This window comes from Cygnus olor, chromosome 1 (assembly GCF_009769625.2).
Source record: "Cygnus olor isolate bCygOlo1 chromosome 1, bCygOlo1.pri.v2, whole genome shotgun sequence".
NCBI lineage: Eukaryota > Metazoa > Chordata > Aves > Anseriformes > Anatidae > Cygnus > Cygnus olor.
In genome coordinates, this window is record NC_049169.1 from 205,949,479 (window position 1) to 205,965,234 (window position 15,756).

Below are 15,756 nucleotides of genomic sequence, written 5' to 3' on the forward strand. Positions count from 1 at the left end.
TAAGGGGAAAACATCACACATCCCAAAGCAGATACTTCTTCTAAGAGTTGCCTTTGGAGCCATGTAATTTTGGGCAATTTGGTTCTGCCAACGGCTGGGACAGGGTCCCTCAGCTGCTGCATGATGCTAAGGGGTGTGGGACATGGCTCTTCTCAATAAGCTCTTATCTAACAGTCATCATTTCTACAGTATATTTTAAATACTTTTGCAACATACAGAGACAAGTTCCTACTGTAGTCTGACTTCCAGGCCTCAGCGAAGGTTTTATCAGGCCTAGAAACCACCAGAAAATTGTATTTAGACCTGTGCCATCATTGATATAATTATTAGACCTTTAATTACCTTTGTGTATGGGACTCTTTGCCATGACCTTCTAACCTACTGGGCAGGATGAGCAGTTTCCAGGCACTGAGTAACTAAAATACTAATACTTAGGTGTTCTATTAATAAAGACCTTTCTATAAAAGAGAATTTTGCCTTTCTATCCATTTAAACTTCAGTCCTCTGAAACCTGTAGAAGCACTCTGGTGTCAGCAAAAAGAACCTTTGGCCACAAGTTACTACCCATTTTCTTTTAGGGGCTGGCAGGCATAAATGCCACCATCTCCACTTTGCCCCTGAGGAAAACGAGTCACAGTGAGGTACAGCTTCACCAAGGTCACCCAGAAATATTCAAGCTTGAAATAGTTTGGTATCTTGAGTGTCAGCCTTCTTTCCTACCCTACCCTCTGCTCTAAGGGAGGCTGTACTGCTGCATTCATGGTGGCCCACACGTTGTTCTCACCTGGTTTGACTCTGCTTATGCCATGAACAATCTCCACTCCAGGTGACCTGAATTCTTGCTCTCCAACAGCTACGATGGCGTTCCTTTCCTCATGCATGACAGCACCTTGAGGAGGACAACCAACATCAGGGAGGTCTATCCCAATGACACTGCTCAAAATGCAGCCTTGTTCTCCTGGGATACCCTGAAGGAGTTGAATGCTGGAGCATGGTTCCTTAAGGTAAGCACCATAAATGACTGTGATGTTGTAGAAGAGACACTGGCTGGCTACAGCTTATTAGTATGAAAGTTAGGAGAGAAACTTTTGTTTGAGCCCACACTTAAAGTCGGTAGAAGTCATTCAGCTGGGGTCTCCTTGCTTTGTCCTTTTGGCCTTTAGGCCTAGGAGACCTATTTTATTTGGCTGGTGGGTGTTGTTGTAGCTCCTTATCATGGCAGCAGCAGAACAGATGGTCTGGAGAAAGAAGAAAACAAGTACTTGTGCAAGGTGCTGTGTGTAATACGGCTTACATGGTGGGACAGAGCAGCACAGCAGAGCTAGCTACACAATTTATGTCCCAGAAGCAGTGTCATCTGGGTTAATTATTCATGTTTCTCAGGTAGAAGAGCTAAGCAGAATAGAATATCCTCACCTACTGAGGGTTGATGCCAAACTTTTTCCCTCACAGAGATATGAAATGTTTGCATGCAGCTTACTCCTAGATATGACTGGCTGACTGATTTCCTTTTTATATCTGTTTGTTTCTAGGACAAACCCTTTTCATGCATGGACTCACTGTCAAGGGCAGATCAAAACCAGGCAATGAATCAGTCAATTTACAAGCTAAGTAATTTCTTGCGCCTCGCAGACAGTCAGAATAAACTTGTTATATTTGATCTCTACCGCCCTCCAGAGAAACATCCTTACAGGTACTCGTGGATCAACAGAACCCTGGAAGTCATCCTCAATGAGTCGGGGATTAGACCCCATCTGGTAGGCTGGCCGCTCTTCTTTGTATCCCTTTTTCTTGTTCTCTGAATTGGGGTCATACTTGGCGTGACTTCACGAGCATGCAGTCTTTCCCCTTGCATCCCAATTGTTTTCAGAGGCATCATTTGGAATATACTTCTACTATCAGTTCCTCAGCGGGTACAAAGTGGCATAATGCTACAGCAACACAGGAAATCAGAAAGTGTAGATATACCAGGTGATGCCTTAGGCCCCTAACTGTGTCCTTTCATCATTGTGATAATTGTCAGCCTACACCCTAATAAGCCACCTATACTTATTTTATATATTGCATAGAAACTCCTGGTTTAAATTAAAGTAGCTGGGAGCTTTATTGCCTTCCTCCCTCACTGTTAACTCCTTGCTTAGGATAGATGCTAAATCCCTGTGGAGCAGGTTATATCCATTGATGTCCAGAGTTAGGCTGCTCCATATCTGCTCCCATGCTAGGATAATGGGAGAACAGGGTATTTTCTGTTGCCTTTCCCATTCACCAAAGCTGCCTTTTCATTCATTTCAAACACCGCATCTTTTGTTGGGCTGTGTGAAATGTTCTCACTGATTTCAAGTCGATAAGAAGGAACAGTGAATACTGATTTCTTGATGAAAGTGACTTGCAAATTTAAACCCTGAATCTAAATGTGCTTTGATCATTTCAAGAAATATATCATTTGACAGGCTGGGTTAAGCCCCTTAAGATCTTATCTTTACTGGATTTGTGTGAAGGGCATGGCATATTAGTGAGCTCACTGTGAATTCACCAAATCCTCTTGTTGCCTGCAGGTCTTATGGTTGGAGAATGATATGAGGTCCTTTGTTCACTCTGTTGCTCCCGGGTTTCAGCAGACAATGGGCACTAAAGCCCCAGTTGAAGACCTATTGATGGACAATATTGTCAAACTCAATCTGGCCTACACTGAAATGTCCAGTGAAGATATCCGGTAGGTTGCAGTTTCAGCCCCAAGCACTGTTGTCTAGAGGATATTTGCTTCATGCGTGTGGCAATGCCTCCCTCCAGTGACCAGCTCTAGGATCTACAGCGTTTTTGGCAAGAGCTCTTTTAGGTTAAGTGGCCAACCCTGTTACATTTTGGAGTTGAAGGACCTTATTTCATTCCTACTGTTTACCCCGTGTAGGGCCAAGAGGGAGCATATGTAATTGCACCCCTCCTTGTCCAAGTCCATATCTACTTCACTGGGATCTGAGGATTTTCTGACTAGAAGGATGCGGGTGTCTCCAGGTTTCTACACATGCCATCCATGGAGAATGAACAAACAACTCTTTAACCTCCTATGGCCTCCACAAACATCGGTGTGAGTGCATAATGCTGTGGTGAGAGAACACAACACTCTTGTAGATGGTATTTTGGAGACTTCATTATTGTCTGTTTTTGGGATACACGAACAATGTAATCTCTCCAATGGAAGGCTCCACATTTATTGAAGGATTCTCCAAAATGGTTGTCTTACATAAACAGATATTTTTAAAAACACACATGAAATGTCTTACCTATCCAGCTCTCCTTTTGTAAACAAGATTTTTTGTTCTTTCCCATGCTCAAAAGCATTGAAAAATAATTAAAAACAAGTATAAGAAAATGTTTAGCCCTTTGGATAATAATAATGTTCGTGTTTTCTTAATGATAATTTTCCCAACATTTAAAATGCTAGGTAGATCCATCTGGGTAAATCTGGGTAAATCCTGGGCAGACTGTAGATAAATTTACAAATGCTCATACTGATGATACATTCCCTTAGTGTTATACAGAGAAATGGTATCACTTCATATTAAATTTCAGTAACTTATAAGGACATCACAAATGGCCAGCTGTTGCTGCAAACATAAGAAATGTGAATAATGACCTTTAAGATTATTTTAAACACACTATTGGGAGATGACAAATGCATTCTTAGGTGGAATACTGAATATGAGCTGGCAGCCCCCAGCTGGATTGTCCCCCTGGGCCCCGCTCTCGGGAGGCCCCCCCTGCAGCGCTGCGTTCAGCTCTGGGCCCAGCACAAGGACACGGAGCTGCTGGAGCGGGCCCGGAGGAGGCCGCGAGGATGCTCAGGGGCTGGAGCAGCTCTGCTGTGGGGCCAGGCTGAGAGAGCTGGGGGTGGTGGGCCTGGGGAAGAGAAGGCCCCGGGGAGAGCTGCCAGCGGCCTGCCAGGGCCTGCAGGGGGGGCAGGAAAGCTGGGGAGGGACTCTTGGTCAGGGCTGGGGGGACAGGACGAGGGGCACCGGCTGGAGCCTGGCAGGGGGGAGGCTTCGGGGAGGCGTTGGGAAGAAATTCTTCCCTCTGAGGGCGCTGAGGCCCTGGCCCAGGCTGCCCAGAGGAGCTGGGGGTGCCCTGGCCCTGGCAGTGCCCAAGGCCAGTTGGAAGGGGCTCTGGGCAACCTGACCTAGCAGGAGGTGTCCCTGCCCATGTAGGGGTTGGAATTAGATATTATCAACCGATTATTGGCTGGTTGGGCTTCCTTTCTGTTCCTGACCTATGTCCTATAGCAAGTTAGGACAGAATTGCCATACAGAATTGCCAGCTCTCCTTGATTCAGCCCAAAGGAAGTACTAACCTCCTTGCTTTTCTTAATGAAGGCAATTGCCTCTTGGTCTTTTAAAGGAAATACGCTGAGGCAAACATCACCACCAACCTCTATGTGATCAATGAGCCGTGGCTCTTCTCCCTGGCGTGGTGCTCGGGGGCACACTCTGTGACCACTAATGCTGTCCACACGCTGAAGAATCTCAGCCAGCCCCTCTTCCTCATGGTAAGCAGTGATCCTCTCTTGTTCCCGGGATACAAAATAGGGGGCAGATATTCATGGCTACCTTTAGAGACCATGGGCTGATTTGTGGATGAATAAAGTCCCTCTGCATGCAGACGGACTTAACATGAACCTGGTTTACCTCATTCCTGTGAGCCATACCAGGTATCATCACCCTCATTTCCTGGTTCTTCTTGGTCCATGGAGAAGAACCGTGGTTGGCTGGACTTGGAGACTCAGGCCTGACATGAGGGAAAATAAGTCATACTGAGACTTGTCTAGGGTTAAAGGAAGGAGCCTTTGAGGGTACATGCGGATATTGCATGAGGATTTCAATTTCTAAGCTTCTAAAGAACCTTATTGCTGTCAGAAGTTCCTAAATCCCAGGAACTCCTACATTCCTTCTCAACATGGTCTGTTGTCACAAGCCCAAAGGGAAAAAAAAAAAAAAAAAAAAAAAAAAAGTAACCCTTTCTTGCTGTGAGGAACTTTTCACATTGCTTGTCTGCCCTCTACTGTGCCTTTGACAATCTGTAGGGCTACGGAGCACCTGGGGCACTGGTCTCACCAGAGTCCCTGCATTCAGGTTACCATTCTGAATGACTGCTTTCACGCTCTTGAAGTAGATTTTACAGTGCTTCCATCTCCCACCCAGAAAACCACATCATTTCAGTCCATTCTGAGGGCGGGAGAGGTCTGATGTGAGGACAAATCTTCAGATGCTCTTGGACTTGAAGCAGGAGCCAGCCCAGCCCCTCTGTGGTTTTCACTTAAGTACAGTTTTTCCAGGGGCAACCAAATGCCATCTGTTGATATTAATGTCGTAGGGAAGCAAAGGAAACTACAGGGCCTGCCTGTCCAAACAAGTACCTGTTGTATTCACTGTGATGTGGTCCAGTCTCCTTGGCCACCCAGCAGACTTGTCTTTATTGAGACCGATGATTTTGCACCAACACCCACTGGCAGGTGACCTCTTTAAAATGCCACCAAATACCTTAAACACCTTAAGGATATTACTTCACATGCACACCAGGGAGCTGAATTGCTATGATCAAGAAGCAAGGAGGAGCTAGAGCAGCTTTCTTGCGTATTTTGGGGTCCTTGGTGTTGGACACATCCTCTGTTGTTCTCTTCCAGACGCCGCAGCAGTACAACATCATGTGGATCCTGACGGACCTGGCCTCTGTGCTCCTCATCTCACTCATCTTCGCTCTGCACTGGTAACTACTGAGCTGCTAGTGGCTGTGCTAGCCTGATCTGTTGTCCCCCTTGGAGGAATGAAGGGATGCTTTCAGTGACCTGAAGGGTTAAAACTGCTCTGGAGGACATCTTCCTCTTCAAGAATTAGAAAAAAAAAAAAAAAAAAAAGGCCTTAAAGTCTCCAAAAACCTCTGCACTGCTCCTGCTTGCTATATATTTCCCTTTCCTTTTGGGAACTCAGACGTCACCTACCCAAAGGATTCAGTGCAGACTTGGTGTGTTTAGAGTAGCAGCAGAATCCAGTTATCAAAGCTGGAAAACGAACTGATTTTTCTATTTTTTACTATTCAGATTATTTGGACATTGGATGTAACTTAGGAGGAGAGCTCTCATTGTTAATATTTGTGCACCTCATGTCTCTGTCTGCATATATCAGAGTCACGGAGGAATCCATCCTCCCAGACGAACTATCGGAAATATGAAATATACCCAGAAATATCTGTGTGTCACAGACACTATTTTCTTTCTTTCTATGCTGCCCAAGACATTATCTATGTTTAATAATGGAGAAACTGGCGTCAGGCTGCTGGATGCTCAGCTCTGCCATGGTTGGATCAGAAACCAGACTGTGCTCCTGCAGCAGGAGATGCTGGGCTCAGCTCTTCACCTGCCTGTGGGTGGGTGGAGGGACCAGACCAGCCAGCTCGGGGCTGTTTTCTGCAGGGGTGCTGGGAGCACAGCTCTGCTGCAGGTCACAGCAGCGGGAAAGATCAGGAAGAGCCTGGGTGAGCAGCCTGGCTTGCTTATAAGCATGGCGTGGTTATGCGGAGTGCTTTGGTGTGGAAAAGGAGAGACAGCTATACTTTTGCTTTGGAAGGCTGGAGAGGGATTAGTCAAAAAGGCGCCTTCAAAATGCTGTTTTTACACGTGAAACGTGGACACTTAGACATCACAGCTGTGCATCAGGATCCTTTCTCACTAAAAGCTTGAGCAAACCCTCAGATACCAGGCCAGGTCCTGCCCTGACAAAGTAGAAAAAGGGTGGTCGGGGCTCTAGGGAGCTGCGGGGGGAACCACAGCAAGCAGTGGCCTGATCCAAGCACTTTGTCCCTGGCAGGTGGCGAGAGCGGAGTTTCTCCTGCTGTGCCCACGATGGTGGCTCGATGCTGGAGAGCGGCACCTACAACAAGTTCAGGACAGGTGAGCGGGGTGAGTGGGGGCAGGAGATGGATCCTGCTCGGGGTCACCTCTGTGGGGGCACCGGGGGTCCTGCCGGGTGGGTTGCTGATGGGTGCCCATGTCGTGGTGAAGGATGGATGGGTTATCTCAGCATGGGTGCAGTGCTGTGGTTCCTCCCCAGGGATGAACATCACTTTTCATCAAAGCCATGAGTAACCTTGAGCTCTGCTTCAAGCAGAGATTGGACCAAGGAGCTCCAGAGGTCCCCTGTGACCTGCATTGCTCTGGGATGCTGTGAAAAGGGAACACAAAGGCACTGAGCACTCTCATGGCAAGGTGGGGTCTGTTGGGGATACCCCCACGCGCCAGATTTCTGGACTAAAGGAGCAGACAAAATGACCCAACCTGGGCTGCAGGATTTTTTTTGGCCAAGCTGTTTGCTCGTGACTGCTGGCAAAATAGCTGGAGGTGTGTCAATAGCTCACTGCTTGTCTTCTGTTGCAGAGCTCAGCAACATGCCTGCTGTCGTGGCCTGACGAGGGCAAGGAGGAGGTGCAGACCTGCCATGTCACAGAGGATTGGAGAGCAAAGCCTGCCCTGCTGCCCCTTCCTGCGGTGCAAACAGCAGCCTGCCTGGCGAGGGGGAGCCATTTGCCACCACAACCCCGATGGAGATGTGCACTGACCTTGTTCTCATGTTGCTTTCCTCTCAGTCCCATGCCTGGCAGGGATCCCCCGGGGTGTAAGGGAGCACAGGTGGGGCTGCGTCCATGACGAAGCTGTGCACCATGGTGAAAGGATTAAACCTCCCTGGCAGTATTCATGTAGGAACCACCATTTCCCTCTGAGACCACTTGTATCTCATCCTGTAAGCCCTCCTGCAGTGTGTAAGCCCTCTGTTTGTGCAGCTTTGTTTTTCTCTTCGCTGCAAAAACCTGAGAACCCTCTCGTCCTCCTTGCCCTTGGTTGTCCACATTTCTCCAGTCTCCTGTCCACACACTCCCTTCCTCCTCTCACGTCTGCTCCAGCCCCAGGAGCTCACCAGCCCCACCACGATGGTCAAGTGCTGCTGGATGGTTCACCAGGGTCTGTGCCTCTCCATAACACAGGCAGGGACAGCTTAGGCTTTCCTTTCCTCTCCTCTAGTCCTGCCATAAACCCAAATGGGACAGACTTCACCCTGGCTGTGGGTGAGGGAGTATTTTTCCACAGATGCTAAAGGATTTCTTGGTGCCTTGGCCATGTAACTACCGGGACAGTAACCAGGAGCACAACGCTTCTTCATCGAGCTGGGTGTGAACTGGTTCCACGAGGTGTCCTGTTTGCTTTTCCCTTGGGAAGGTCTTTGTTACCTGCTCTGCATCCTGGGATTTATTCCGATTTTCATTTCTCCCGGTGGCTGCTGGCACATACGGGGAAGGAATTCCATGCCTTGTTCTGCAAGGGAGATGTGAACATCTCCAGGTTTAAGCCATACATTTCTACTTGAACAGATAATAAAACACTTTTTTTTTTTTTTTTTGTAAATTGTAAGTGATGTTTTAAATACAGTTTGGCTCTCCAATCCTGTTTTGTTCTTCTTCCAGGGGATTGGGAAAGGGGAAGAACGTGGCATTCAGATCATCATCATTCAGATGTGTGTTTTTGCTGATTAAACTTATCATCACAAATAAAAGGTGAAAGGGAAGTACAGGGTTTCAAAGTTAACTGTGCTGAAAAGCACTCAAACCTTTCTAAGCTTGCAATTTTGAGGTATTTTGGAGGCTAGATGTGCAAAAAAGCAGTAGCTTCCCTTGGAAAAGGGCAAAAGGATTGGTGTAGAGCAGCTCCAGATCTATGAAGCGTGCAGAAAGGATCCTAATGATGGTGTTAGCTCCCTACCCCCCTTCTTAATTTTCTTAATTTTTGTGTCCACTGATGGTTCGCTCCCCGCTGCCGGATATTCTCACCAGGAGCCCCGTTCCACCAGAAGTCCTCTCCCTGCTGAGGACCTGGGGGCCCTGATCCCACCCGTGGAGCCACCACCACGACCGCACAGTGCAGGACAGCCTCCCGCAAGCCACTTTATGCCTTTTAATGAGAATATTTCACTTGGACATACGTTTTTTTCATGTTACATTGCTCGGTGTGAATACAAAGAGGCCAGCAGATGCTAATACATATGACACACAGGCACACGCACACAGAGTCCCAGCACCCCCTAAACGGTGGGGTGCACGGGAGGCCAACAGAGCTGTGAACGAAGGGACGAGGGTGGCGGTGGGGGAAAACCGGCCCAGACCAGCACTGGAGAACATTGCTAGGCTGCATCGTCTACTGAGCGTGTTGTGGGCGGCAGGGGTGGCTGGAGGCTCATCGTGGTGGTAAGGGGGATCTCCTAGCAGCCCTGGCTGGCTGGTGGACGTCTCCAAGCAGCATTTCGTTTGCTTTGGTGGGGAGACCGACGTCCAAAGCCACTGCTGTATCCCCGTCAGATGCCGTGCTCCTGGTGGCCTGGCAGGTAGTGCTACTGGTGACACAGCGCTGGGAGACTGAGCCCAGTAAGCCCAGCAAGGGTTACTTGAGCTTAACTGGTTAGTGACACCAACATCAGCTCTCAGCAGACACTTCTCACCCCTCCTGATGCCACCTGCCCAGGAGCGTGCTCCTCTGAAGCCTGGATTTTGGAAAGGCACCCCATGCTCCTTCCCCTACATGCCCCCAGACACAACATGCCTTTAGCCTCCTCTCTGCCAGCAGGTCCCAGCTCTGGTCCAAAGGAGCTGCCCCACACTGCGTGGTGTTGGGTGGACGATGGGACAACCAGCCAGCAGATCAGCAGGGCCAACCAAAGACGGAGAAAAACCCACTGAAATCATGGGCCTGTGCTCTCTGAGAGTGCTTCGGGCTCCAACCGGGACTGGCAGAGAGCCCTTTTATACAGCAACACACACAAAAGCACAACAAAATCATTAAGTTTTTTCCAGCTGTGATGGCCAAGTCCCTGTTTAGATCAGAGCCCTTTCTGCACATGGGCTTGGCCACAATCTTCCAAGAGCAGGAACTTTGAAATCCCTACGTCCACGCTGAAGCTTGCAGTAAAGAGCCTCCCAGGGTTAATTTGTCGAGACACAGGGGGGCAAAAGGAGATGACATCTTCTGAGCTTCACTTCCAGCTGAGCCCTTAGGTTGGGGAAGATGTGCCCCAGTCACTGGCTGTCACGGTGCCAGGGGGATCCTAGGGTGAGGAATTGTCCTGCAGGTCGCCCTCAGCCCTGAGTCATCGTCCAGATACCAGCACAAATTGCGGGATATTTTTTTTTCTTTTTAATATTTTAAAAAATAAATAGAAGAAGAAACGGAACTTTAAAATCTGTTCTTTAAATATTTCCAGCATTGCACGGACAGCACTTCAGTACTCTAGCCTGTTCGATCAGTGGTTTGTTTGTTCTGATTCCTGGTTAAAATGTGCTCCTCCCAGCCTGCTTTTTCTTCCTGTCCTTAAGAACACAGTGTATTCTTCTGTGATGTCAAAAAACAAGCCCCGCAGTGTTCATCAGACACCTTTCCAGCATGGACTGGGGCTCTGCTACTCCTCTTCAAACCTGAAACGCCCGTAAGCTCACCGAAAGCCGTTATCATCTGGATAGCTCTCTCTTTACTTAAAATAAAAACACAAACCAAGCCACACACACACGCACACACACACACAAATCCTCTTCCCAGAGCCTTTGCGATGCCAGCTGTTGGGTTCAGGCAAACGTCCTGCCGGAGTTTCTTTGTTCAGTCACTGCCTGAGAGCAGTGGTGTCCCCTGGAAATCTTTGAGGTTTTAGGTGGAGTCGGGGTGCAGGGTGGGGAAGGAGGACGGGAGGTCAGAGATAGTCATCCTCGCTCGAAGGGGAGGTGGGATTGGAGCCTTCGAGGTCAGAGTCCAGCGAACTCCCTGACGGCGTTCGGCTCATCTTCCACATCTGGGAGGCAAAGGTTCTCCCCCAGCTGCATGGGTAACCCACAGCCCTCAGCTGGCGAATTAGCCCCATGGCCACCTGCCAGTGGCTTCTTGCAGTTCACTTGCTACCCTTTGCACTCCTCTGTTTGCTCATGGCTGTTAGCATCTGGCTGATGTACGAGGTCAAAAGATCATCCATCTTGTACCCCTGGTGAGAAGAGAGAAGATGTTACCTGCCTTTATAACACAGCTTGATCTCTGGCTCATGCCTCTTGAACATGCTTGCTACAAGTCGTTAACTTATATATATGTTTCCAGGTATATTTTTCCTTTCATTTTTTTTTTCTTTCTTCCCTTTTCCACAATTCTCCTTGGGCGATATGGACCTGACACAAGGATCAAACACAATTTACAGAGCGGGTCTCTCCCAGGGGGCTGCTGAGACTAAGGATGTGCGGAGCTTTAGAAGGGGAGTGGATTTTCAAATGGCCATAAATAATGCAAACCCCCCAAATTAATAACAACACAGCAGGACTTTTAATTTTGGCCTGCCAAAGTCAGGATTTGTTCTAACTGTGCCCATTAATCTTTAAAACTCCTTACCAGGGAGGTCTCGCAGAGCAGCTTGCTTCCCCTCACCAGGTTGCCAATAGTTATATGGAAGTAGGTGTTGCCACTGCTCCAGTTGGAGATCTTGGTGAAGGGGTGAGTGATGAGAATATCCTGGTGGGAACACAAGACTCACACTCAACACATGAGAGCCTCAACTTTTATAAAGGGCTGTGGGGACCTTTCACTTTCCTTCAAGCAGACCAAGGATGTCTGCTGAAATGAGAATATACCATGGCCTCACAGTAACAGCAGTGAGGTGCAAGACTGTGGATCCTGCATTCTTGTGGAGGACTGGAAGGTCCATGTGGCTGGTGGAACAACACAGCCTTTGGGATGACCTGTGTAAGGGGTTGGGGAGTTGGCTCAGGAGCACCTGGTGAAGACCTCAGCCTCGCTTACCTTGGTTTTGGGATCGATGAGGCTCACTCCATGCTTATTGATGGCAATTAGAAGGATTTCTGGATAATTTGGCTCTGTAGTTTGCTGTTGGAAATGAGATGAACTGGTTAGGGGAAGCGTCGTGCTAAATCAGGCCCTTTCCTATTTCCTCACCCAGTATCTTCTGCCAGCATTTGAATTTACATTTGGCAGCTAAATCACTCTGGCTAGAAAAATCACAGGATATTATTCAGATCCACTATGCCATCTAATGAACATGACAGAAATTAAGGTGCCTAAGTTCAAAGATCTCATGAACGGTTTCAGCATCATGTTTCCACACCATGCTTAATGTATGGTCCCTGAGTATGGGGGGTTGCAATAAGGTGTCCAGAGTTCGTGGACTTCATCACTACTGGCCTCCCCTGCCTGTGATGGGAACCTGGTGCCATGATGGGTGATCCGGATTGGGTTCACAGTGTGTGCAGGTGTGTGAAAATTACACGTTCCCCTTTGCCTTCACAAAACAGAGAATGGCTCTTGCCTCCTCGGCAGTACAGCTGCGAGGATAGACCTGAAGAGGACTGAGATACATTGATGCTCTGCAATGCCCCAGTATTGTAAAGAGACAGGGCAGCCATAAATGAGTATCTCAGCCCTTTACTGATGGAGAGACTTACATCCTTTCCCTGTCTTATCGGGGTTGTTCCAGTCCAGGCACTGGGACAACCCTGCATACCTGGAACCCCTCCATGATATGGAACTTCTGATACTGTCTCAAAGCTGCCAGGGAACCCCCAGGCAGGGCAGGTACCTTCACTTCAAAGAATGCTGATCCAAATGTAGGCCACTTGAAGATAATCTTTAGGAAGGCAAGCTTGGCTTCTTCTCTCGTTTTGCCTGCGTGCTTATTGTAGTATGCCACGATGGACTGCAACAGAGAGGACAGCAGAGCTGGAGGGTTTGCATTGCCTTGGACCAAAGATTTTTGCAGGGAAAGAAGCATCATGCTACAAAGACGGACTATCCTACCAGAAACCATAATTGCTTCACGGTAACTGGGCTTTCGCTGAGATTCATTAACAAACCAAAGCATATGGTGAACCAGTGATCAGTTCTTCCTGCCTATTAGCTGTTCTCAGATAGCAAGTTTCTTGGGACAAGTAAATATTAATTGGGCCAAGAAAGTAGCTGGAGGAGTTTTCCAGGTGGAGACATCAATTCTAGTCTCTGCTCCAATGAACACTTCACAGAAGTGTTGGTGGGTCACTGGAGCAGAGCCTGGAACTAAAGTAGGTCTTTTCTTAGAAGCTGTACTGATGACTCCATTATAGGGATTATAAATTTTGATCTTTCAATTTTGGGAGCAGAGGGGACTGGGGGGACTTCGACACAGAGAAGACAATAATTTGTTGGTTAGACACATGGCCAAGTTCAAGTCACAGCAAACAGAAAGGACTTACAAGATTGTTTCTTGGCAGTGACACATCTAAATTCCTTCATGGCCTAGACTTGTCCGTACCTGTGCCACAGCTCTCCTTGTGTAATGCGGGGAGAATTGTCTTTCTGCTCAGCAGTCTGCCTTCAACAACAAAGCTTTACATGAGACCATCCCCTAGATGTGTCCATACGGCACTGCATCCACCACTACAGTCACAGCAACGTGCAGCACAAAGCCCACAACGTGTGTGTGTGTCTGAACACGTGTACAATTCCTTCTCTTGGTGCCATTGGAGAGATTGTGGCTCTTTTAAGGCTCAAGAGGGACCATGGGTCACTCCTTCTGGCAACCTGACTTCAGTGTTGAACATCAGACAAGTCACACGAGATGCTGGGTTTGCCCCCACCAAGCCTGACCTATGACTAAAGCTGCTGTTTTACCCGTTTCCAGTCATCTGGAGAGAGTTGCCGGACAAGGTCCTGAGGCACCAGCTCCTTCAGAAGCTTGGGGATGCTGGGGAAATAGGATTTGTCATCCTCAAACTTCACCCGGTAGATGAGAGCTGCCAACTGCAGGACCTCTTCACGTGTACACTTGTGGTAGCCGCGCAGGTACTTTGGTAACTCCTGTATGTGGAAGAAAGCCATTCAGAAATAGAGGGGGTGACCTCAGACCTTCACCCTCTGGTACTAAATCACATTTTTCGAGGTCTCCAGCTCCTGGATATGAGGCTCTGCCTTAGGAACACTCATAGTAGTTGTACCAAGTGTGGTGGACAGGAAGCTGCTCAGCTGAGACCACACTTAATGTCTGAAGATCCTCTCTGGCCTGAAACATTCTCGTGTTACAGGGTGGTCCCTGTGGTAGGTATCAGATGTGTGAACCTACAGTCTTGTTCTTCCTCCCTCATTGTTGAAAATCCAACCATTGTAATGGACAATTGGAATTGAATGTGTTTTTTTTCCTTCCTTTATTTTTCCTGTTCATTTTTTTTTCAATCTATTCCCCCATTACGAAAAGATGCTTGAAAATGTGTCAAGTAACTATCAAAGCATCAGAGGATATGATCATATTAGGATAATTGCTTTATCCAGGCAAGAACACAGGGAATATCTGTGTATTTGCATACGTGTATGAGAAAGCTTTGGGACATGCACATGCCTCTTTCTTCCCAGACGAAACAGGTGCAGAAGAGCTGCGGCTTCTTGACTGGCTGCTGGGACCATCACAGCTCATGCCCAAGAATGGAGGAGCTGAAAACCTTCAGAACGCTTGTGAATTTGTACCCCCTGCTAAGGCTGAGTGCTACTTTGTCCCACTTCTTGCTACTTTCCCAAGAACATCTGGCCCAAATCACAGCCGAGTTGGTTGCCCTACAATGCATGAAGCCTGGTCCTTGCCATACAACCCAACTGTTCTTCATAGCTCTCTGTTGAAGGCAGGACTTTGTTCTGTTAAAAGTAAAACTTCATGCGTCTGCACATACACAGTCTTTCCACCCTAATTCCTCCCAAAGTCTCTGCTGCTATCTCAGGTTCCCAGAGCACCTGGTAATAGTGGAAGATCGAATCTGCCATCGAATCCTTTCCAGGAGTTGTGTTGGTCCACAGCTTTTTCATGAAGAACACTTGGTAGGTGAGGGAAGGCACTATACCTGTGCGAAGGAAGCAGGGAGCAGATCTGAGAGCAATGCTGTGAGCACCAGCCAGGTCATCTGTCAGGTTTTGCCCCCAGGGCTGGCATGGACAGCACAACCACAGCAGCGTGGCCCATCTTTAAAAGGGCTGGAGGGCTCAAGGAGGGCTGTGCATGACCCAAAAGGAAGAAAAGTCACCGTTACCATCTTTCGCTGGTCTTGCTTTCTTTATCCAGTCCGTCAGGTGTCTCACAAAGTCAAAGAAGAAATCGCCCTCGGGCACACTGATGACCTGGGGGCACAGCACATGGTTACAAAAGCTGAGGAAGCAGTGAGAGGCCACAGGCAGGGCTGGCTGTTGCCCCATCTCCTGCAGTTGTTGCTCACTGCTTTGTCTCAATTAGACTTCTGTGCTACAAACTGCTGATGCCAGAAAGCCATTGCCAACACCTCGCTCTAATTCCACCCATTAATTCTTATTGCACCTTCCTGTTTCCCTGGAGCAATTAATTTCCCTTCCTGATGACTATCTCTGTAGATTTCTTCCAGTTGCCCAAGGCAGCTCTAAGCTTGCACATTTTTCTTAATCCTTATAAACCAGCCAAAACCAGGACATCATCTCAGCAACATGGGTTTTCTACCTCTTTCTCCTGACGGACCCTATCTCCTTTGCCCCAGATCAATGCAGCATCACAGGAACAGCTACCCAGAGGGGACCAGGCTGGCTCCATCTGGCAGTCCCCATGTGCTCTTTAACATTCAATTAATTCACAATGCAGTGACCTCTTCGGGCAAAAAATGACAAAAATGACAACAAAGGCAAAAAAAAGAGTGACTCTTGCC

General features: G+C 48.1%; 2 protein-coding genes across 15 annotated transcripts in view; one reads left to right on the forward strand and one right to left on the reverse strand.

Moving 5' to 3' along the window:
- Nucleotides 1-8,466, forward strand: part of LOC121063731 (serine/threonine-protein kinase PAK 1) — a 113,848-nt gene extending 105,382 nt beyond the window's left edge. For 5 of the 14 annotated variants that reach the window (XM_040544487.1, XM_040544486.1, XM_040544484.1 and 2 more), the window contains 7 exons: nucleotides 854-1,004; nucleotides 1,533-1,757; nucleotides 2,556-2,713; nucleotides 4,393-4,540; nucleotides 5,675-5,757; nucleotides 6,855-6,937; nucleotides 7,421-8,466. In XM_040544487.1, the coding sequence (XP_040400421.1) occupies nucleotides 854-1,004; nucleotides 1,533-1,757; nucleotides 2,556-2,713; nucleotides 4,393-4,540; nucleotides 5,675-5,757; nucleotides 6,855-6,937; nucleotides 7,421-7,452 (880 nt within the window). In that variant the 3' untranslated portion in view covers nucleotides 7,453-8,466. Of the gene's footprint in view, nucleotides 1-826; nucleotides 1,024-1,532; nucleotides 1,766-2,555; nucleotides 2,714-4,367; nucleotides 4,541-5,674; nucleotides 5,758-6,854; nucleotides 6,938-7,420 lie in introns of those variants that run through there. The other 9 variants (XR_005816171.1, XR_005816172.1, XM_040544489.1 and 6 more) reach the window with 9 other exon arrangements.
- Nucleotides 8,467-8,975: 509 nt separating this feature from the next.
- The window catches only part of MYO7A (myosin VIIA), a 94,226-nt gene continuing 87,445 nt past the window's right edge, over nucleotides 8,976-15,756 (reverse strand). Inside the window, 7 exon segments of the mRNA XM_040544483.1 lie at nucleotides 8,976-11,054; nucleotides 11,450-11,569; nucleotides 11,858-11,941; nucleotides 12,651-12,767; nucleotides 13,718-13,903; nucleotides 14,825-14,931; nucleotides 15,118-15,205. Of these exon segments, the coding sequence (XP_040400417.1) occupies nucleotides 10,965-11,054; nucleotides 11,450-11,569; nucleotides 11,858-11,941; nucleotides 12,651-12,767; nucleotides 13,718-13,903; nucleotides 14,825-14,931; nucleotides 15,118-15,205 (792 nt within the window). The 3' untranslated portion in view covers nucleotides 8,976-10,964.